The 23250-nt window shown below is 41.5% G+C and overlaps 1 protein-coding gene across 14 annotated transcripts in view; it reads left to right on the top strand.

The window, feature by feature from the left end:
- LOC141794692 (ankyrin-3-like) overlaps positions 1-23250 on the top strand; it is a 139581-nt gene that overhangs the window by 93197 nt on the left and 23134 nt on the right. For 4 of the 14 annotated variants that reach the window (XM_074675106.1, XM_074675105.1, XM_074675097.1 and 1 more), the window contains 21 exons: positions 1767-1865; positions 3507-3704; positions 3948-4046; positions 4966-5064; positions 5186-5284; positions 5425-5520; positions 7376-7448; positions 11632-11755; positions 13275-13286; positions 15572-15674; positions 16409-16459; positions 16970-17079; positions 17816-17848; positions 18677-18901; positions 19004-19158; positions 20224-20435; positions 20667-20862; positions 21044-21140; positions 21875-22103; positions 22197-22322; positions 23096-23218. In XM_074675106.1, coding sequence (XP_074531207.1) covers positions 1767-1865; positions 3507-3704; positions 3948-4046; positions 4966-5064; positions 5186-5284; positions 5425-5520; positions 7376-7448; positions 11632-11755; positions 13275-13286; positions 15572-15674; positions 16409-16459; positions 16970-17079; positions 17816-17848; positions 18677-18901; positions 19004-19158; positions 20224-20435; positions 20667-20862; positions 21044-21140; positions 21875-22103; positions 22197-22322; positions 23096-23218 — 2559 coding nt within the window. The remainder of the gene's footprint in view (positions 1-1766; positions 1866-3506; positions 3705-3947; positions 4047-4965; positions 5065-5185; positions 5285-5424; positions 5521-7375; positions 7449-11631; positions 11756-13274; positions 13287-15571; positions 15675-16408; positions 16460-16969; positions 17080-17815; positions 17849-18676; positions 18902-19003; positions 19159-20223; positions 20436-20666; positions 20863-21043; positions 21141-21874; positions 22104-22196; positions 22323-23095; positions 23219-23250) is intronic. The other 10 variants (XM_074675107.1, XM_074675098.1, XM_074675110.1 and 7 more) reach the window with 8 other exon arrangements.

The raw sequence follows: 23250 nt of genomic DNA, 5'->3' as shown, positions 1-23250 counted from the left end.
AACTCTATTGAAGACAATCTCCTTACACAAATATCTGGGTATTTGTTGAGTTATCTAAAACCTCTTTGATTTTGGATTTATGTCGGTTTCCCTGGTGAAATATTTCCAACAAATGACTAAAAATCAGGAAGTCATTCAGATACTGTGATCATTAATCACCCTGTAGCTCTTTCTGTCTCTTGGCTTTATCCAGCCTGTCTCCCAGAGAGTAAACAGGACACTTTTGGAGTTATTTTTTCCGAGCTGCAGCTGGACACGGGAGGCAGTTGTGTGGAGGAGTGTCAGGTTTAGGACTGATCCCAGGACAACACAGCAAACAGATGCTATAAAAAAGGCTTCGCAGAAGATTTTGCTTGATGACATGCATTCATTCCTCCTCCACATGTACTCTTGGAGACAATATTTGTCTAAACATGCTCACATACACACAGGCACCAATCATGGTGTTAGCTGGTTGCGTGTGCAAGTGTGTGCCACCATCTGAGAGCATTTATCATAATGGCTGTCAGGTATGATAATGAAGCCTCCACACAGCCCTGTGGTGTTGTGCTAAAATCAGCGGTAGGCTAAAAATCCTGTTGGAAAATCCCTCAGTTCTTTATTGCATTTCTAACACACAAATTGTCTTTAAAGATGAGGAGAAAAACTGATTAAGTTTCCACATGACACCAAAACCTCAAATAATGTGTGCGGCAGTTTTGACAGCTCATGAGGACATATTCTGCTCTATGTTTTAGACTAAATGCAACTATTTGTTTAATGCGTGGGAAATTCCATTGGCTTGTTTAGCATCCTGGTGGTGACTCAGTCCTGGAGGGAATTTTTAAACGAGAACAATAACAACCAAAACAACACAGTGTGGTTGCTAGTGCTCTAATGCTGCAACTGCTGCTCCTAATGCTATACAAAGAACAATCATGAGATTCACGCCTATGATCTCACCTGTGTTCTAAAACTTGACAGGGATTAAAGGGTAACTTCAATACAAGTAAAAACCGTTAACAGGTCCCAAAGAGTTTTACTGTTTTAGTGGAAGGAGCTAGCTAAATCTTTTTTTTGCAAATACAGAGGCAAGAACTATCAATGTGATTTGAACTGAAGGTTCAGTTTTGAGACAGAAACATAAATTAGTTTCAGCTCTCAAACAGCAGAAATAAGACATCTTTAAAGTCAAAGTCTTGTACCTGCTCGAAGCCAGAAGCTAAAGGTTGCATAAGCCGCTACTAGCTTCACACACATCAATTTTCAGGCAGCCCAATTTCTCTGTGAGTAATGTGAGACATATAGAATAAAAAGAGGTAGTTGTAATAGTTAATTAGTGTCTAATTTCATCCTTTTTTGTTTCTGTGAGTCTGGTAATGTTGTAAAAATAAGTATAGAGAACTCTTTGGTTTCTGTTTTTCTTCTTAAGCTAGGTGAACAACTCAAAACTATTTGTGTTCCCATTTTGTAGAGACATTTCATAGGTCAGCTGTGGCATGCTCAACCCTCCTTTGATACAGTCTTTGTCCTCTAGCTTCTTCTTATTGATATCAGCATGGAGTCTTTACTCTAAACTCTTTCTTGTACTAACTAGCTCCCATCAGTGTGATGTAAACCTCCCATCATGTCTTTGCATTACTCTGTTTCTTTCATTCTACTTATCAGCGGGATTGTGCTTGTGCGTGTGCGCATAGTGACCTTCTAACCTGGTGATGTGTTGCACGCCTGTGTGTTTCTGCGGATGCTTGTGTACCTGTATGTGTGTGTCGGTGTGGGTGTTTCAGAGCGGGCTAACTCCACTGCATGTAGCCGCTCACTACGATAATCAGAGGGTGGCTCTTCTGCTACTGGATCAGGGAGCTTCCCCACATGCTGCCGCCAAGGTATCCACACAAACACACATGTGAACACTATAAATTCACCTGGCTTGGTGTCATCTGTAACCATTAACAATAATCTGTATGTAGTTTGCATCTGTTCAAGATTTAATGCTCACTTGTTTTCTTCCCATGCCATCTGGTCTAGTCTTTGATGTTGTGAGTGATCATGCAGCCTTTTTTTGTCAGCTTCTAAAATATCTAAACTGACTTGACTAGGGAATAAGTCAACATTTTTTTGTGTTTTTTTTTTTTTGGTGGTATATTTTAAAATCTGTTTAAAATAAAAGTAGAAAGCACATGTCTGGACTTTTAACTTGTTATGAATGTGGTTAAATCAAGCTATAACTGAAAACCAGACATTTTTAAAGTCCCTACAAGTGTTGTAAATTTGTTTGTTCCACATAAAAGGAAAATTCGACCATTTGAGCTTGTTGAAATGTTTGACACCCACAAACACATATGGTCAGTGACGCATCGTTAAGTTGTGGTCAGTTTCCTGCTGAGTTTGGTTCTGTGTCAAACCCACAGAGAGACTTTGAGCTAAATGTCAGAACTGGCAAGAAAACCATGACAGGAAGTGCCTGGTTCTTGTTGGAGTGACATTCAAGACAGACATCCAGGGAGAGGAGACCAGGGCTTGTAAAGCAAATCTATCCTAACTCATTTTCCTTTTCTGCGCTGCCCCTGGCTCTACTAGCCCTCTCTTTCTTAATCTGTCTCTGTCTTTATTTATTTCTTTACTTTTCCAGCCTCCCTCCCACTCTCTTAGTCATCCTTCCCTGGCTCTCTTTCTTTCTGTTTCTCCTGTGTTAGATTTGTTTTTATTTGGCTTGGTGCTCAGACTAATTTTGGGGCTTTTGGAAAGAGATGAATCTGTGTGTAGTGGAGGAGTTATCTGAAGTTTTTGCACAATAATTTCTTCTTCAACAAGAAGCATAGTGCTTTGACCAATAGTTGTTTTTTTTTCTCATGAAATGAACGTGAAAAGTCTCTCCTCAAGCACTTTATGTAACAAAATGTGATTGAAAATAAGAGGACGGTGACTTCAGCTAACTCCCATTTTCCAAAATATCCTTCTACCCCCTGTGTGGACCCCAAGGCGCCCCAGTCTTTTTAAGCCCACCTGCAGCCCACAGCAACAAATGTGGGGTTCCTAACAGGCGCATGTATTTAAATCAAGTCTCCAGTACACGCTCAGGTCCTCTCCATGGTGACCAAAGTGAGGAATGTCAGAATGGATACTGCTTCCTTGCTGTATAAGGGATGTTTACATGTTCAGCTAGCTTAGGAAGCCTCACAGGTTCATTCTCAAGTTCTTCAAGGGGAGGAAGTGCTCCTAGAAGTTGTAATGAAACAACAACAGACAAAATGTTCTGTCACTCCAGCCTTCATGTATACAATTCAGAAGTCTATTATCATTATGTGATAATAATGGGTGTTCAGAAAATGTCCAAAGACAATCAACCAAACAAAATAAATAGTTGGGTAGGAAATGATAAATGTTAAACTGTCCATAACTAGTTATTTGTTTCTATGGATAGATTAGTTAGAAAGGATCATAAACCAACCATCAAGTCCAGACCCACAGGGGGAAGAAGAGCCTGATCCAACCTCCTCACTATCTATCTCTCTGTCCTGCCTCAGAATGGCTACACACCACTCCACATCGCTGCCAAAAAGAACCAAATGGACATTGGGACCACACTCCTCGAGTACGGCGCCGACACCAACGCGGTGACCCGGCAAGGCATCAGCCCCATTCACCTGGCAGCACAAGAGGGCAGCGTGGACCTGGTGTCACTTCTGCTGACCAAGAACGCCAACGTCAACGTGTGCAATAAGGTGAAAAAAATAATACAGCTCAAGTGGCATTTTAAATTCATTTCCCTACGTTCTGTTTTCCAAATGAGGAATCAGTTTTCACAGGTTATGGAAAAAGTTATCAGAGTGTTAACCTGTGTGTGTGTGTGTGTGTGTGTGTGTGTGTGTGTGTGTGTGTGTGTGTGTGTGTGTGTGTGTGTGTGTGTGTGTGTGTGTGTGTGTGTGTGTGTGTGTGTGTGTGTGTGTGTTCACATACATTTACAGAGTGGACTCACACCACTCCACTTAGCAGCTCAGGAGGACAAGATCAATGTTGCAGAAGTCCTTCTCAACCACGGAGCTGATGTCAACCCACAAACAAAGGTAGAGCTTTGAAAATGGCACACACACAGACACACATGCACACACACTGAAAATTTCCTTTAATGGTTGAGTTTGATGCTTTAGTTTTTATATATTATATTTAACATGCACATCATGACCGTTCTCCATATCCTCTGTGTTTTCTCTCTCCACCAAAACTAGAATTTTGTGAGTGTTTTCATTAGAAAAATACACACACACACACACACACACACACACACACACACACACACACATTCACGCACACGCACTTCTTGGCACACTTGTTCACAGTGATCTCAGGTGCTACATGAACAATAGATTGTCACCTGAGTCGAAGGTGTCCATGTCTCAATGGATGCACATCATAAGAACACAAACCGGTTAATATTTAGTCTCACTCTCTAAGTTACATTTTAACACACGCACACACACACACACACACATACACACACACACACAGGCCTCATAATAGGCTGCTCACGTTCGCTGAAACAAAGATGCTGCAGCAGAAGGTTATACAAACACAAGGTTATACTGTGTGTGTGTGTGTATTTGTGCTGACAGGACAGTTGTTTACAGCAAATAGGTTATACACTCACTCATCTCATCCATTACTATCATGCACTGTGTTCATTATTCAACAAGGGCATGAAATTTGATGCAGTTTTTAAGTAATATTTACAAAAAAGGATACAGATTCTTAAAATGCACTCTTGAAGTTGCTGTGGCCTCGGGGGAATTATGACCAACTTCTCACTTGATGTTGAGTAGCTAATGCTGAGTGATAGATGACTTCCAGCTGCGATTGACAATGTGCTGCATTGTTTATTGCTTTGCACTTCAAAAGTTGCTTCAAACATACAAATATAAAACACAACACTTTTCCCCCTTCTTGTTTTCATTACTTCAAGCTGTCTGTCTCTTCTTTTTTATGCAGATCGGTTACACGCCGCTGCATGTGGCCTGTCACTATGGCAATGCAAAGATGGCAAACTTCCTGTTGCAAAATCATGCCAGGATAAATGGCAAAACCAAGGTACAATAAAAGCACACGTTCACCCACCTACACACACGTGCTTGCTGTTTACAGTTTTTCTGTGGATTTTTATTTTTATTTGATATTTCCTCTCTTCTCCTGTTTCTGTGTCTCTATTTAGAACGGCTACACTCCTCTCCACCAGGCAGCTCAGCAGGGCCACACCCACATCATCAACCTGCTGCTTCAGCACGGGGCCTCGGCCAATGAGCTCACTGTGGTCAGCGCACAAACACACTGGCACAGACACAAACACACATTCACACTCCAACAGAGCAGAAGCTTGATGACATACTGAATGCTCTTTTGTGCTCTGTTTTCTGTCTGCCTCCCGACTGTGAATAACTTCCTGTTGGTCAGAACGGGAACACTGCCCTGTCCATCGCCTGCCGTCTTGGGTACATCTCTGTGGTGGACACTCTGAGGCCGTTGACGGATGAAAACCTGACATCCATGGTGAGACGCTGCCCTCGTGTTGGCTATGTTTCATATGGTTCAATGCACACAATGTCTGCACACATACACAGACATACACAAACACTAACGAAATCATTTCAGTGAAATTAACATATTTATGTAGCTTGAGAATAAAATCTAAACAAGAGCCTGACAAATGAATTAAATGCATGTGACACTGAAGAAATGCATTTTTGAAGCAGTAGCTCTTGACCTCCCTTCAAAAGTTTTTGGCATTAGAAATAACCATAAAGAAATCTCTTTTTATGCTGATGGTTTTGTTTGCCTTTGTAGGACCTAAAAAACATCAGTAGTGACCCAGTATTTTGCAAGTTTATCTCATGAGCCAGTATTATGTACATTTTATAATGTAAAAGTTTGCTACTTAAATTCTGTCAGAATTAAAGATCATAAAGTTACACTAAGTTAAACCACCTTTTTGTGGTGCATTCAAGGTTTCTGAGAGCTGCTTTAAATCTCTGTAACTGAGAGCTTAAAAAAAAAAAAAAAAAAAGACCAAAGACTGTGACCAGATGTTACCAAGGAAATAAAAGATTGTTGCATTAGAGGGCTGCTGTTTATAAAATCATGCTTTTTCATTGAATGTTTTTGGTTATTCTCCCATAAAATTATCCAAAAGTAAAATAAAGTGTTGCTTTTGAATGTTTGCCATTACGGGGCGTCTTGTTAAGCAGCAACACTGAACCAAATTCTCTGGCGGATTCCTTAAGTTGATACTTGGCGAGTGAAGAGGTGGCACACTGTGAATGGAGTCACAGTGTGAATCATGAAAAATCAGCCAGCAAGTATGTCAGTCAGACTCTCTGTGTCACGTGCACAAGGTTATCCTGATTAAGAGCGAGAGTGAGGGCTTAGATCGGGGCTTAAGGTTTCTCCTCAAATAGCCTGGGTCAGTACAGCGATGTGGTCCACACACGTGTCCAGCAGCAGGCAGATAGTGGAAAGAAGGAGGGGCTGAGGTGTGAAAGTGGGAACGTCAGAGAGTCAGTCGGATGACGTGGAGGTGACAGGAGTGTGACGGGATACAGAGTGAAGAGACAAACAGAGAGGTCACTTCAGATCCTGCATAATCAGCAGCAGAGTGTGTTAATCATCACTGCCTCTATGTGCAGTGATGAAGCATAAAGATCAAGGTCTTTTCTCTGCACCTCTGTGTGATTGATCAATTATTCATTGTGTGAAGCCTCTGCTGTTTTTTATGCCTCTAGCTGCAGCCAGTGGGATCTCTGGTCACTTATGTGTGGAAGAAAATCTCCTACAAGCACATCATGATGTCTTCTCTTCTTCCTTTTAGAGGGGCAAAGGAAAAGATTCAGTTTGATGTCCATGTTAGGAAATGTATTGGGTTACATCAGTGCTGGAATGTAAATGCTGAGCTTGTTAATTACCAAATTAGGTCTTATATGAAATTTCTAAAAGTTTTGGGTGACATCAGACTGTCAAAATGCTTCATATTCACTGCTTTTGTTATGGAAAATTATAGCAGCCCTGAATCCCTTAATATTTGCATACCCAGTCTTGCCCAGTGTTAAAATATACTGAAAATCAAAGCATCAGACATGAGCTGGAAGGAAGATATGAAGTGCTTTATCATCATCAGGAAGTGTACTGGTTAATGTCAAGGGTAGGACAATAAGACTCTGCTCTTGTCCTCTGATAGACAAATATCTGACAGTGAGCTCATTAGATATAATATCAAATGATATAATACAAAATAAAAATGCATCATCAGCCCAATGTTTTTCAATACTAGTTTGCTCAAAGTTTTAGCAGCAGGATATTTTATTAGTAGATCAGATATATTTATGCTGTCCATCTTCTTTTTCATTCAAAGGCCACATCAGAGAAACACAAAATCAACGTTCCAGAGACCATGAACGAGTTCCTCGACATGTCAGACGATGAAGGTATGTGTAACATGCTCATGTTTCCTCCTCGTTTTCCCACTTCAGGACTAAGATGACTATAATTTGTACTTGCAAACCACTGTTGTGTTTTGATTGCATTCAAACCAAGTAATGTCACTACCCTGCATGATTTCCATGTGTGAAATGTGATGTCATTATTCATTAACGTGCATGTTTCACTATATGTGTATCTAAATCACAGTCCAGGCCAATGTGCCGGAAACCCTTGATGAGGAGTCTTTTTCAGATGGTGATGAAGGTACTGGTGACTAGTTTGCCTTCACTTGTGTTGTTTTCCCTTTAACAAAAGCAGAACTCACCTGCTTTGCCAAGGAGCTAACTTGAACGCCTGTGCGATACTACTTCTCAGCTTTGCTCTCACTCTCAACAGCAGGATTCATGTGTGGTTTATGTCAGTCACTCGTTACTCTACAGATATGCAGTTGAGAGGATAAATTATTCTCATCCTAAGAGCAGAAACAGGGTCAGGCAGAGAGACTGTCTATTTTTAAAGGCTTGTTTTTATTGCACTTACTTTAATTATTAGTCTGCCAACAGCAGGGAGAATCTAAAGCCTGCTCTTCCTATTCTGACTGAGAGATCCATCAGCAAACATTAAATTATTGAGCAGGTGAAGCCTTGAATCTGGTCTTGGTTGTCTGGAAGGTTTGAGTGTCCTGCTTCTCTTTACAAACTGACACTGCTGATGCTATTTTCACTGCAACTTAAAAAGCTGGTATTTTTAACCACTCAAACAGCAAACGTCTCCCTCATCCTGCATGATTCTCTTTTACAAAGACACTTTGTGAAGTGTCTTCAACCAGGCAGTCTCTTTGAAGGAGAGAATGAGAAAATGAGAACAAGGTCACAGAAATCTGTGTGAAAACCCTGATAAATTACATAACAGAAGAGTTAGCAGCAGACTAGCCACTGTGGCGCTGCAGAGCCAAATATCACTGCCAAGTTTATGGTACAAGTCACATTGTTTCAGGCCGCCCTCTTCAGTCTTCTGTCCTTTGTTTTGGAAGCACAGAGCCAGCAGGCCTGTAAAATTGATGAGCTTGTTCATGGGCTGTTGCTTTGGAGACAGTCAGGAGAGGGGGGTGTGGAGTTTCTGTGTCAGGTGACATAGCCAGACTCAACAAGTTACCCACACACAGATCAAGTGAAAATGAATGAGTTTGTACAGCAGCCATGTGATGAAGATCCTCATTGCTATAATCGTGGTTGAGCTCATTATCACGACTAGTTAAGCAATTGCAGCTAAGAGTATCTATGGCCTCAGCATGTTTATACTATGTGCATAATTTATCTGCATTGCACGGAGCAGCAGCAGTATTGTGTTAAAGTCTGCAATCCTTCATCTTGTGTGTGTGCGTGTATGTGCGTGCGTGCGTGTGTGTGTGTGTGTGTAAGGAGGAGTCAGTGGAAGTCAAGAGTGTCCACATCTCTCTTTAATCCAATATGGAGGAAGCCAATCCTATTAAGCTATAGGTTTGAGTGAGTGTGACAGGTCACTGCTTAGGGGTGTGTGTGAGGGCTGGGCTCATATTGCGTCCAAGTGCAGCACACTGAAAACACAATTTGACTCCTCGTGCTCTTTATCATCCCATAATTGAGTGTTGGTGGTGTCCCATAGGTCTGTTTTGGAAGTTTAAACCGTTGAACACGCCTTGCATAACTTTTTTTTTTTAAATTGGCTTTTCTTGTGCAAGTTTCAGTAAGTGTGTGCAACTTTTAGAAGGAAGAACTACACAGAGAAAAGTTGCTCAAGAACTTTGAAAAATGCCAAAATGATGCCTGCTGTGGTTATTTCACCACTATTTGAGCCCCACTCCCATTTTGACAAGCAGCCAGATTTCCTCCAGAGAGTTAAGTAAAAAAAAAAAAAAAAAAAAAAAACGAGAAAGCTAAAGGGATCGCTCACTGAGACTTTTCTTCTTACTCCTTCACCGTCTCCTCCACTGAGGCTTCCCCCTGAGAGACATTTGCTCGAACGACCTGTCAGCTGATCGAGCTCTCCACAAAGCGCTCACCACTCTGAGTGCGGCCCCTGTTCACGCGCTTTGTCATGGATGCAGTTGAGCCAGAGACGCACCGAGACTTTCTCTCTTTAAATCCAATGAGATGAGCTTTTTTGAGTCGCCTGCGGGAGAATTAACCCCGGTGTGACCGCAGATGTCACAGGGCGAGTACTGGTGCGATTTGTGACCCAGCATATTGTCCAGCTTTGGGGCAGAAAAAGACGCACAATTCCAAGAGATTTATTTTTACGTATTGTTTTTTTTGCGGAGTCAAACGGTATGTACCAGAGACAAATGCACAAATCGGTCAGAGTGGAGTTAAGTGCGTGGGGTAACGAGAGGGCAACTTTTTCCATCAGCAACACAAGCACTGAATGGACTACTTGAAAGTCGCCACCTCTCACTGGATTTACTTTTCGCAAGTTTTGCGCGCTTCAGGGGAGGATAATAAACTCAGGGAAACATAAGAGGAGTTTGGATAGATATGGCTTCGCTCGTGAAAGGTAAGCCATCAGCGGGAGGTTCAGTGGTTGGTGTTTTTGTGTTTGAAGGCTGGGATTCAAGACACCACAGACAAAACAACATAATTTTTAGCTACTTTTGTCAGGGACAAATAGTTTTTTCGTTGTCGATTTTGTCTAAATCAATGGATGACCATCCATTGACTTTGAAAGTAGCCCTAACAAGTGACGCCCTTAGTTCGATTTGGTTAATGCAGAAGATGCTACGTGTGTGTGTGTGTGTGTGTGTGTGTGTGTGTGTGTGTGTGTGTGTGTGTGTGTGTGTGTGTGTGTGTGTGTGTGTGTGTGTGTGTGTGTAATTAAGTATCTGAGCTTGAATGGGACACTAACACAACATTACAGTAGCGGGGGAGTCGATTGCTTCTTTGTCAGGTCAAGTCAGACAGACACAATCGAGATGACACCGGAAGCTCATCGTCAGAATAAAAGAACTGAAAATTTAAGTTACGCAGTCTTCCTTGACAAAAGCACAAGCAAAGTCTTTTATGCTGTTTATTGCTTAAAAAGGTGACAGAAGTCGTGTAAATTTCAGAACCAAATGTAAAATTATGTTGAAAATAAGAAGTGCTTTCCATATTGTATTAAAGTTGGTTAGAGTAAAGAGGAAACTAGGCTACTTTTTTAGAAGTTGTCATTACTGCAGTTGAACCAAGATATTTATCATTAATTTTATTTTTTAGTGTTGATATTGGTCTCAACTGTTCAGTTACTGTAACCAGAAAAAGAGCACATAGGCAACATGCTGAGCTGAGAATAAAGTTGTTATTTTGTTTTCAGTAGTAATTGATAAATAAAACCGTGGTATTTTTTTGAAAAGATTTATTTAAAATATGAAAACATCATTTATCTATTTTCATTATTATTATTACATTGCAATAAATGATTTACTATTAATTATCACGGTATTGGTGTTACAATGAATCGTTTTATTTTGAAATTCAAATCCGGAAACGCCTACTAGTAGCGTCAGGTATCTTGACAGCGGTGCTGGTGTGTGATCGGAGTGCGGCAGTATTGAAGGTAGGGGGAGGGGCTGCGGTGAAGGAGCGGAGTGTTGCAGGCAGGACAGAGCCGGACATGAGGGAGAAGGGGAAACATTGTAGCCGCTCCGCCGGCTTCGTTGACCGGCGTGTCATCGTCCACCGGTCCGCCGATCGAGGTGCGGTGCGGTTGACTCTATGCTTATTCTCTGCTTATCCTGCCCGGCATTGGGTCGCTGTTATACCTCTGCTGTTCTCTGTCTTTGAGTGATGTGAAAGGAGCTGCGTTTGGTTTTACTGGAGAGCTCTAGGTTTACCGCAAAGTGCCTTTGCTGCTGCTTCTGATGGTATTTTCTCTAAATTGATCTGTTTCACCTCTGAAAGAGTCGTGCTGCTCTGTGGTCCTCCTGCATGTGTTGCACTGCCAAAGCCAAATAATATGACAATAAGAAAAGTTGCAGGGGGCTATGCAGTTGCAGTGAGGTATGCTGGGTTTAAAGGCAGAGTGGTGTTTATAAATGATCCAGGGCCTGCTGTAAGAGCCATAATCAAATAGTGGTAGAGCTGTTTTTCCTGGGATGCTGCATCACATCTCCCTGGCTTTTCTTTTTTTTTCGAAGTTAATGGAAAGAATTTTATGATTTCATCCTCCAACCAGGTGAGGATGCAATGACTGGGGACACGGATAAATACCTGCGGCCTCAGGACCTGAAAGAGCTGGGGGACGACTCTCTCCCTCAGGAGGGGTACATGGGTTTCAGTATAGGAGCCCGCTCAGCCAGGTAAGCACCTGTCACTTTTATCCTCTAAAAAACACACTGTTTCCTGGTGCAGTGCTCCTTAGTTATCTGGCCCATCTTGTCCTTATTCATGTGGTCAGGTTTTGAGTGTGACATCACTATTTCCAATGATGCTGAGGTTGTTATGCACACAGATCCATCACACCCTGTATCTGACATGGTGTACAGTTCTTCTAGATTATGCAGTATGCTGCACTAATTTGATATTATACTGTCAACACATACATACATACATAAATACAATCAAACACACAAAAATAAAAGAATGGAAATCACCAGACAAAGCAGCTGGACAGATGCCATCTAATGATTCAACCTGACAAAAATGATTCAGCGTTTTGTGTGTGGCCTCATTCAAACCTATGCAAAGATTACAAATGGCCTCGAGTACACCACAAGCGGTATCAGCTGTATCTTTGAACTCTGATATCTTTGATACTCTGCGTGAACAGCTGCACATCAGGACAGGCCTATACAGTTTCAGAAGGTGGACAAAGTAAGTTGTGGAAAACTGGCAGGCTCCAACGAAAACACATCAGCAGACACACAGGGCGAGCGTCCACACTAGCAGATGGCACATGCACTGTGATGGTTGAATTGATAAAAACAACGGTAACTGTGACAGGAAGCTGCTCACATCAGCAGGCTACAGCAAACAGGGAAAACCCCTGAATAAAAGGGAGGGATTCCATGAAAACAGGCTCGTTTAGAGGGTGTAAAGGGTTGATGATGGAAAGTGTTTGGAACTAGCTCTCAGACTGAATTTTGGGAAACAGAGGAGGTGAAAATTTGTTATGACTGGAATAAAAAATGGTTATTCAGATAAAGTTATTTCTGTTGTTTTGCTTTGTAAAAAAGAATGATTGATGTCACCCTCTGTCATAAAATAGTGCAGCAAATTTCAACTACAGTTTTGTTGATATATAAACAGCATTTATAACACATTTCACATTATGAAACAGTGCTGTAGGATGAAATGTGATGCAGTACAATATCTTGTTGCTCACTCTCAGGAAAATGTATCTTTAGCCGCCTCCATGAACGTATTTCCAACCAAAAACCATGAAAACAAACAACAATCCATACACAAGCAGAGAATCTGAAACCAGTGCCTGCCTCAAACAATAATTCCAAATCCTACATTGAAGCCTAAATGAAATTAGAAGTTGTTGCAACATTTCTTTACAGGTTTTAAATGTTAAAATTTGTATTGATTTATAAATGTATAACGCTGAGCAAGTTCTTTTATTTCCCTTATATTTCTGTTAATCACATCAACATTGCATGGTTCTCTTTTTGTCTGGGACACACACTCACACTCATGAACTCCTAGAAACTCTCATGCTTAATTGCAGCATATAAATATTCAAATGCACAACATCAATGTCATGTAAAGACAAAAGAAAGCCATGTCATGCTTGAATGTCTTCAAAATGCTTTGCTTTTCACTCTTCTGTTTTGTCCTTTCCCTTGTGTTCTCGCACCCCGTCCCTCATTCTAGCCCTAGAATCAGGTAAGAAAAGAGTAGTTGTAGTCATAGTAGTAAAAAGCAACATTAGCTCTGAGTGGTGTCTCCTTCTCCTGTGACTCCAAAACTGCTGTGTAACTCCGACCTTACACCCATAAAGCCACAAACCCGAACCATGAGTCATCCATCGTGTCACCGTCATTGTCGTCATTAAGTGTAGCTGTCATTCTGCGTGTGTTGGTGGACTTGTCACTTGATGTATTTCTGTAATTGTTCATAATAGCTGCTCGTCACTCACCTTATTTTCTCATCCTTCTAACCACATCATCAAATACACAAAATGGAAATGTGCTTAATTTTTGATACAGGTATGGAAAAGAGTCTTGCTGGAAATTAGAACATAGTTGCTGCACTTCTTTCTTTTTTTGTTTCATTTTGCAGACTGATCTGCATTTGAGTTGTGTGAAAAAATCACTAACTTTTTGATGTGGCTTTTTAACCAAGTGGCTCTTAATTTGTGTTTTCTTTTTCTTGTGCCTTGAGTGTAACTTCCAGGGATCAAACTCATTTTTATAAAAAATGTCACCTTTTTCAGTCACTACTTATTGGATTACTGAGGAAGTTTGTAGAAGTTTGCAGAGATGGAAACTTTAGAGCCCAATATTGTTCTGAGATTTGATTTATCATATCGAAACCCACAGCATACATCGATAATAGACACTCCTGATCACTGATATTTCCCCTGTTAACTGCCCAGTCTCAAGGTCTAAATCACAAAGCATGTTATGCTAATGATATTCAAGCTTAAAACTACACGCATAGTTCTGCAGCTCTGAGCAGTTTGCTTTTGTCAGTGTTTCATTGTGGCAGATGAGCTGTTAGCAGCGCCGGAGCTACACTGTTAGCATTTGTGCATACTTTATGAATTAGACAATGTTGTTTTAGTTCATTTTCACAAGTTAAGCAGGCATAAGGTAGCCCAATCTTTTGTGGACCAGGCCCTGGGAGGGTAAAGAGAGGAAGATGTGATCCAACAGCCTGACATAGAAGAGCGCATAGTGGTGCTCAGGACTCATCAGACGGATAATGAGGACTAGAAAACCATGAAAATATGTAGAAGGAGGGGGTCAGGCTAAGAGGAAATAGATGAAGCAAAGTATGGATGTTGAAGGAGGAGGATGTACAGAATGAGAAAGAGATGGAAGCTGTGAAGAACAAACACAGTCTGGTTGAGAGCAGCGGGGTGCGGTGGGGATGAAGGGGGGTGTGCTGCCGCCATGCCAGCGAGTCCATTCAGGACGTTCAGAGTTGCTTGGTAACTTCAGTGTTGGGGTGGGCAGGCTGTGCTGAATAAAGGGCTTCTCTCTGTGCTGAATAGTGTACCCACTCAAACACGCTGAGCTCTGCATTTTCTCCCCTCTCTCGCTGCCCCACTCCCCCACTCTGAACAGACACACAGAGGACACATCAACACACACATACAGAATTCACAAAATAAGGAGGAGCAATGTCAGCTTTGTTTATTTTTTCATCTCTTTTTAGTGCACAAACACAATCAAAAACACACTTATCATACACACCATTTATGTAGCTGGGGCACGAATGCACCTCTTTATAGTAGCACAAACATTACAGCACCTCTGCACTGATAAAATCACTGTACGAAAAACAGCACAAGAGAAAAAAAGAACAGCCCTGTAAAGAATCGACAGCACCGCATTGAGCCTGAGAGTCTGCAAAAACAGGCACACGTCACTGCACACACAGCCATAAAGCAGACTGCAGCAAGACAGATAGAAAAGACCAGATTCTCTTTTGTGTTACGCTGCTCTGAAACAGGTCTGGGTCAGCTGCTAATCTTAGAATAAAGAGATGTCAGTCTTTGAGCTGGAGTCAGATATAGCAGTTTGAATCCCTTACAATCCTTCTTCCCTATGATTGAGAAAACTTGAGATCATATTTAATCCACTAATCTCACATTTCATCCTCTAGACACACTTCTAGTTACATTTGTGTTCTTAATGCACGCCTTCATGTAGAGTAGACCACAAAAGCCGTCTGTCTCTCCTGTTTTCCTCTATCTCTTAATGCAAACAAACTGACCTCCCTCTCATTTCCATCTCTGAATAACCTGCTGTGTTATCTGCAGACTCTTCCGCCTTTCTCTATTTCCCACTTCTTACGTTGGACTCTCTCTGTCCAACAAGCAAAACTTATGATTCCCTGGAGGTTGCATGTAGTAATGTGTTCTCGCTTTTTTGTTTTATGTTGTGTTCCCGTGCCCGTCACTTGTTGTTGCACGCCGCGCTGGGTTGCGTGGTAACATGTAGCCTCCGCTCCTTCAGTTCGGATAGGTCCAACACACTCAACCGGAGCTCCTTCGCACGGGACAGCATGATGATTGAGGAGATTCTTGCCCCGACAAAGGACACGGTGAGATACATTTCCCTTTTTCCTCTTTGTCTTTTCTTTCTGAGCTCCTCTGTTTATTCCTCCTTTGACTGTTTTCTGCTCTCTAGCTTTCTGACGCCTGGTGAAAACTCAGGCTTAAGAGGGTTAAAAAGGAGTAGCTTTACTTGTCTTGCACTAAGGTCACAGCAGAGGCAGTGCTGATGTCATGCTTGCCTCTGCCAAAATGCTAAGGGTGAGTGTATAGCACCTTGACGAGGAGTTTATTCAAACTTAAGGGCTCTGGGAGGCCCCTCTCTGCTCTTTGATGGAAAAAAGCAGTCCTCTGCAGAGCTGTGTAACCTGTGAGATGCTTGTTTTGGTGGCTGCATGCTCTTAAATTATAAACAATCTAAGAAATATGAGCAACACAGGCTATGACAGCATCACTAAAGAATCTAAACTATACAAGGCCAGAACTCACACTTAAATCATCTCTTCTTTAATGAAACCAGGCAGTGTTTTCACACTGCACAAACAACAATTTCCTGTTTTGTTTGTTAAGGTCCACATCTACAATCTCGAGTAAACTAATTTAATATTAAAAAAAAAAAACAACTGTACCTTGTATAGAAGGGGGAAAATCATGTTTTCTTCTTTGAAAGTTGAATTCTTTCGAGTCAAACTTGTCTGAATTACATGTCCTCTGTATGTAGAGCTAACCATGACCATAGACGGTCATCAGTTTGACTTCTGAACTGTCTTTTTTCTCCTTTAAGCTTCAGAGTGTCTGTAAAGACATTTCCTACTTGGTTGACCCCCTAAATAAGGTATAAAGTGTTCATTGGATGCCCAACTCATGCATCATTTTTTTTTTATTGTCATCACCGAAGTTCAGCTTTCTTTTTGAGTTTTGGTCTGTTTTAGTGTATTTCTTTGGGATCTGTGTCTTTCTCATTTCATCCATATGTGCTGGTCTGTGTTTGATGGATAACAGATAGGCTACATTGTTCATCTTTCAGGCTGATTTCCTGTTTATAGTTTGCCAGGTAACATAAATGATTTGCTTGCCTCTGTGTTTTTATCCTAGCATATAAATCTAAGATTTCTTCATCATAATTGTTTGAAAATGTAAATGTTATACGGTCCATGTCATACACATCACCAGAATCTTTCTGTCCTCACTTATATCTGAGTACAGTTTAACAGTCGTCTTTTTCCTTGTTCTTGTCAGTGTACTTTTCTTTTCCTTTTTCTGTTTTGGGTTCTTGATTCTCTCTCTCATTTTTCCTTTTCCTTTTTATCCTCTATCCACCTTTTCTCTAATCCTCTCTTCTCAGCACCTGGCTGTGACCAGAGACTACAGCTCGGAGTGCATGCGGCGCTACAGCTGGACTCCAGACACCATGGACCACAGTCACAACACCGTGTCCAGCCCCATTCATTCTGGGTAAGAACTGCTATACCGTCTACCTTACATACACAAACTCAGCATGTGTACACAGACACATAAACTGCATTTGCATCAAAGTAACTATTGCAGAATCACACATTCTTTATGCTTACTGCACAGAACTGTTGTATTGTGTTTTTGTTCTCCCTCTAAGAGTCAATATTCAGCAAAACCTGCAGCAGTGATGCAGACAATGTGCAGGGCAGTAGGATTTCTGCAGTGCTGTTACTGTACACATGTTAATACAGCATAAAAAGGCAGTATATCCTCTAAAGCTCTCTCGTCATACTCTAAGTTCAGAGTGATCATTGAAACAAAGCACAGAGTCATGGCTCATGCCTTTTATTTGGCTAAAATGATAAGATTCTGCTTTCAGTTGCCTCATGTACTTTGAATATGCAGTGTCATAAAATGTAAAAGTATGATGTGAATAAACTTCTGTAGCATCATGCTCAGGAGAAAATTCTGGGATCTTTGATGTCAGCTCTTTGGTCCTACTTTTGACTCTTTTTTTCCTTTTGTTTGTCTATTTGTTCATTATTTTGTCCGTTCTCATAATGTCCTCAATGTGTCCTTTGTGTTTTCTGTCCCTTGATTTTCTCCTGTTGTCTTAAATCTCTCATTCTTTCCTCAGAAATTATTACAGATCCCAGAATTGTCTGTAAAACATTGATACTAAAACTAGGTCCTGGGGGTTTGCCTCCTGCATTGCCTCCATGTGTTTATTTTGCAGCTTCTCCTCCCCGCTCCCTCAGTATGACTCCAGGTGATGACTGAGCTCGCTGCTCTCACCCATGATGCCGCAGTGATGTCACTCCCTCCCTCCTCCACCTGTGTCTCCCACTCGTCCCATCACTCTTTTCTTTCCTTTTCTTAACTCCCTCCTTTCCTCTCATCTGTGTGGTCTGGTGTTTCGTTTGCACTGTGTAGATTTTAGAAGTGTGTAGTCAGTATGTTTGAAAGTCTCTCAGTGATGTGCCGTCTCTCCCTCTCTCTGTCTCCCTCACATTACAAACACATTTTCCTTGAAACCTCACAGGGATTTTGCAACGCACCACACAAATGATAGAAAAACAACACAGAATACAAAATTTTTCTTCTCACTCCTTCGTCACTCTTGTGTCAATGATTATTTTAATCCAAACACATGCCCTCAATTTGAAAAACAGGACAGATCACATGTTAATCACATTAACCCTATCTGAGCAGGTTTTATATATAACTGAATAAAAATGCTGCTTCAGAGGAACTGAAACTTTGGAAAACATCTCACCTTCAGCCTCAGCACTAGTAACTAAACTTTTTGCAACTTGAAGCACTTTTTTTTTTTTTACCTGAGGGCTATAATTAAGGTTTAAAATGGAGGCATGTGAAGGTGATCCTTTCCAACTTTCAGCACTCAAAGCATCTTTTCCTCTTTTTTACCATTTTATCTCTCTATTTTTTATTTTCTCTCTTCTCCTTACTGTGTTTGGGTGTACGGTGATCACAGCATGGGAATCGTCTTCCTCACCTGTGTCCGTGTCATGGCTTCTGTCCATCTTTCTCCCTGTCTCTGCTATAAACACTCTCTAACATTGTTCCTGTGTTGCAGGTTCCTGGTCAGCTTCATGGTGGATGCCCGTGGCGGTTCCATGAGAGGCAGCCGTCACAATGGCATGCGCATCATCATCCCCCCCAGGAAGTGCACAGCACCAACACGCATCACCTGTCGCCTGGCCAAGAGGCACAAGCTGGCCTACCCCCCTCCCATGGTGGAAGGAGAAGGGCTGGTGAGCCGGCTGGTGGAGGTGGGACCAGCTGGGGCCCAATTCCTTGGGTATGACCTTCTGAACTTTTTTTGGAGAAAAATATCAAAAAAGGATGTCAGTGACAAGGGCTAACTTGATTTTTTTTTCTATTGACTGTGTTACTTTTTTAGTCCTGTGATTGTGGAGATCCCCCATTTTGGTTCCATGCGGGGGAAAGAGCGAGAGCTGATCGTGCTGAGGAGTGAGAATGGAGACACGTGGAAGGAGCACCAGTGGGATACCAGACCAGAGGACCTCACTGAACTACTTGCTGGAATGGATGAAGGTGAGGAAATTATATTCATCTTGGACTTGCTTTTATCAAAGATAGTCAGATTAAATACTGTTTGTATACAATGTAAGGTAAATGGTGAAGTCTCTGACAGTCTTAATCCAGAGCAGTGGTTCTTTTGATTCATTTGCCAGCTTTCAATTTATTTTTATTATTTTCAAATAAAGGACTTCTTGATAAGCATAAATAATACAGGCTGGAAATAGAAACCTGTGTGTAGTAAAGCATAGCCTCTTATGGAGTTTGTACTTGGGGTGCCAAGTTTTAAAACATGACGGTATCTGTAGGTGTTTAGATTTGTGTGCTTTTAAAACTCTATAACTTTTTTTTTTACCTTAAGTTGTTTTTGGTTAATTTTATCAAAGCCCTTGTGAGGAGTTTTTTCAACACTGTCAATCTATATGCTGTAACTTTAAATGCCTGAGTCCACTGTGGAAGAAAAAGTGTCAGACAAGATGATTGAGGGCACACAGAAGAAACATCTTTGTCATTTTCAACAACAAATATTCACAATGAAGGATACATTTGATTGGTAAAAGAAACCGAGGTGAGGTTTTTTTCTCAGAAAATACCACTGTCACATTTGTAGGACAAGATAGCAAAGTGATTTTATGTACAGCTTTGCTAAAATGGGTTGACAACAGCAATACCAAAAGTTCTTCACCTCATCTTTAATTATTTGCTGTTGAAACTGACTGTCTACAAAGATAAACAAACATACAAATATAAAGCTTGATATGACTGCATTTATTAGATGAGTTGATATTTTAATGCATTTTATTGCCTTGTTCTAAGAATTCTGAGAAACTATTTTTCAGATCTCAACAACCCTATCAGTTTCCCCGAAGTACCCCTAAGAGAACAAGTGCTCCTATTTGACAAACACTGACCTATAAAAAACTGAAATCAATCCACATCTGTGGGTTTTTTGCTTTTTTGTTTTCTACTGATGTAACCTCATTTTGTGTCTTTAGTGTATTTTTGATGCAATTGTAAGATGCTGTTGAGTGACTTGTAGAAAGAAACCACATCAATGAAATAAAATACTTTCTGTCACAGAGCTGGACAGTCCTGCCGAGCTAGAGAAGAAGCGTATTTGCCGCATCATCACCAGAGACTTCCCTCAGTATTTTGCTGTGGTGTCACGGATAAAGCAAGAGTCGAACCACGTGGGCCCTGATGGGGGCCTCCTGTCCAGCAGCACTGTGCCCATGGTCCAGGCCTCATTCCCTCAGGGGGCTCTCACCAAGAGGATCCGTGTTGGCCTGCAGGTACAGCAGGACTCCTTAGATCAGCTTAAATTCAGTCTAATACTGACTCAGCTCTTTTAGTTGCAAATACTGTACACTGACCTGTTATTAATTTATACCTTGCCTACTTCAGCTTTAATAATTAAACTCTTGGACCCTTTGATTTTTAAGACAGCCCAGGAGCAGTTAGATTCAACATTCCTGATTCTTAAATCAGTGATGAAACACTGGTTTCCCTGTGTTTGTGTTTAGGCCCAGCCTGTGCCCGATGACCTGGCGAGGTCGATCCTTGGAAACAGAGCCACTTTCAGCCCTATCGTCACTGTCGAGCCAAGGAGGCGAAAGTTCCACAAGCCAATCACAATGACCATCCCTGTCCCGCCTAGATCAGCAGAGGGCCACAGAGGAGACTCTGCCCCATGCCTGCGTCTTCTCTGCAGCATCACAGGCAAGTAGAAGTGAAGCAGGCTTTTTGAATAGCTGTGAGCACACCTGATCTGTGATCTGAAAGTCCACTGGTTGGTAGAGGAAGATGAAGAAGTGAGAAGATTAAAAGAGCAGGATTATGGAAGCTAACACTGACGAAGCTGGAAAGCAGTGAGCTCATGTTTTGGCTCTATTTCATGCAGGAGGGACGTCCCCTGCTCAGTGGGAGGACATCACAGGGACCACACCGCTGTCCTTTGTAACCGACTGCGTCTCCTTTACCACAAATGTATCGGCCAGGTGAGACATTCAGATATTCTGTACACACTCAAAGAGCACTGGTAAAGATGGGAAGCACAAAAAAGAAGCTTTTAACAGCATATATTGAATTGACCCTCATGTAATGCTTAACAACACATGACTTCTTACATCTGTGGTGATCTGGACCTTGTTTTTTACTTGTGAGCTGTAGGGCCTGATGATAAATTACAGTATGCTATACAGTAATCAAACCACTTGATAGTTTTTGTTTAGTTTTATTTGTTTATTTTTTTCATTGCACCTTTTCGTATGCTAAAAAAAATGAAAATATTTTTAATTCCAGATTTTAAGACACAGTCTCATGTATATGCATTTTAAAACCGAGGGCTACAAACTGAACTCTGCTTGCAGACTTTTGGGTTGGAAGACCTAAAGTGATTCATTTTTGTTCTAACTGGATTTAAACCATGTGATGAGTACAGTCTGATACTGACAGGGCCTCCTTTGGTGCTCTGAAATCACATTACCACACATGTGTCATGTGTCCATGTTCACCCTGCAGGGAAATCACCCACCTTTTGAGAATTATCACTTCTAATTGACACTTGTCCCATAAAGTGGGTTGTACAGAGTGTCTTCAAATGTGTAGTACAGATTCAGCCTGATCTAAATGATCATATGAAACAAATCACTCTATAGACTTATAGGTTTAGTTTTTTTTCTTTTGTCATGTTATTTTACGCCCTCCTTTTCCTCTCATTGCTCATCCACAGGTTCTGGCTCGCAGACTGTCACCAGATTCCTGAGACGGTGAGTCTAGCGTCTCAGTTATACCGGGAGCTGATCTGCGTGCCGTACCTGGCCAAGTTTGTGGTTTTCGCGAAGATGAATGACCCCATCGAGGCTCGGCTGCGCTGCTTCTGCATGACGGACGATAAGGTGGACAAAACCCTCGAGCAGCAGGAGAACTTTGAGGAAGTGGCCCGCAGCAAAGATATCGAGGTGGGGTCCTTTGTGCAAGTATGATCAGAGAGTCTGACATAAGTTAGGAAATTCTTGAACTTATAATAACATGTTAATTGTCATTTGATGTAGGTTTTGGAAGGAAAGCCCATTCACGTGGACTGCTATGGCAATCTGTCTCCTCTCACCAAAAGTGGGCAGCAGCTGGTTTTTAACTTCTACTCCTTCAAAGAAAACAGGCTTCCGTTTAACGTGAAGGTAAAAAATATATCCATCTTCCTCCCTGAGGGCATTTACTGTCTGTATTGCTACTCTTTCTTTGTAAATGTTGCTCTCAAGCTAACTAAACCTTACATAGTCACTCAGCAGCAGAGGAATCTTAATCATCCTGAAGACTCTCTATTGTGAACTACTCCTGCTCATTATACTGTACATTACCCTGCATTTTAATAAGCTACCTACTCAAAACATAAAGCCATATTCTGAGCTATAGGGTAAGATCTTGCTTCTATCAGAGATGGTTGGGGCCTTTTAGCTCCTCAGGTTGCTCTCACGTCTTGTTCCTGGAACTTTCAACATTTCCCAACTCTCAAGACATAAATTTAAGTTTGTTGCATTCGAAACTCCAGAGATAACTGGCAGAGGCAAATGTGCTGGACTTCTTTCCAGAGATTGATTTGACATGACATGTTATCAGGTTGTTCCCAGCACTGCTGAGAACCAATTAATGTTCTTATTGTTATGGGCTTTGGCCAGTCAGAATCAGGTATTTTAATCAGCCCTGTAAAGCATCCAAAAACTGGTTAATGTCAGAAAAATCTATTATTCTCTCCTAATTAACTGATTTCAAGCAGTACTATTTTCAGGATCTAATGTGCTAAGGTTTTTGTATAATGGACAAACTCTGACTTCTCTACTCCAGCAGTAAAGCTAGAAGCCCTTTTCCTCCTCATTTTTCACCCGGTGGGTTCCTCCTTCAAATTATTCATTATGGTTCACTCCTGACGCAGTTATTATGCTGTCTTCTGCAGATCAGAGATATGGGCCAGGAGCCATGTGGCCGCCTCTCCTTCCTGAAAGAGCCAAAAACCAGCAAAGGCCTTCCACAGACTGCCGTATGCAATTTGAATATCACACTGCCAACCCACAAGAAGGTAGGAGCACCGTGGTTGAACGGTCCATCCTT

This window comes from Halichoeres trimaculatus, unplaced genomic scaffold (assembly GCF_033239565.1).
Source record: "Halichoeres trimaculatus isolate MK-OKI-2021-1 unplaced genomic scaffold, fHalTri1.1 fHalTri1_scaffold_8, whole genome shotgun sequence".
NCBI classification, from domain to species: domain Eukaryota; kingdom Metazoa; phylum Chordata; class Actinopteri; order Labriformes; family Labridae; genus Halichoeres; species Halichoeres trimaculatus.
This window is presented reverse-complemented; position numbering and strand designations above follow the sequence as displayed.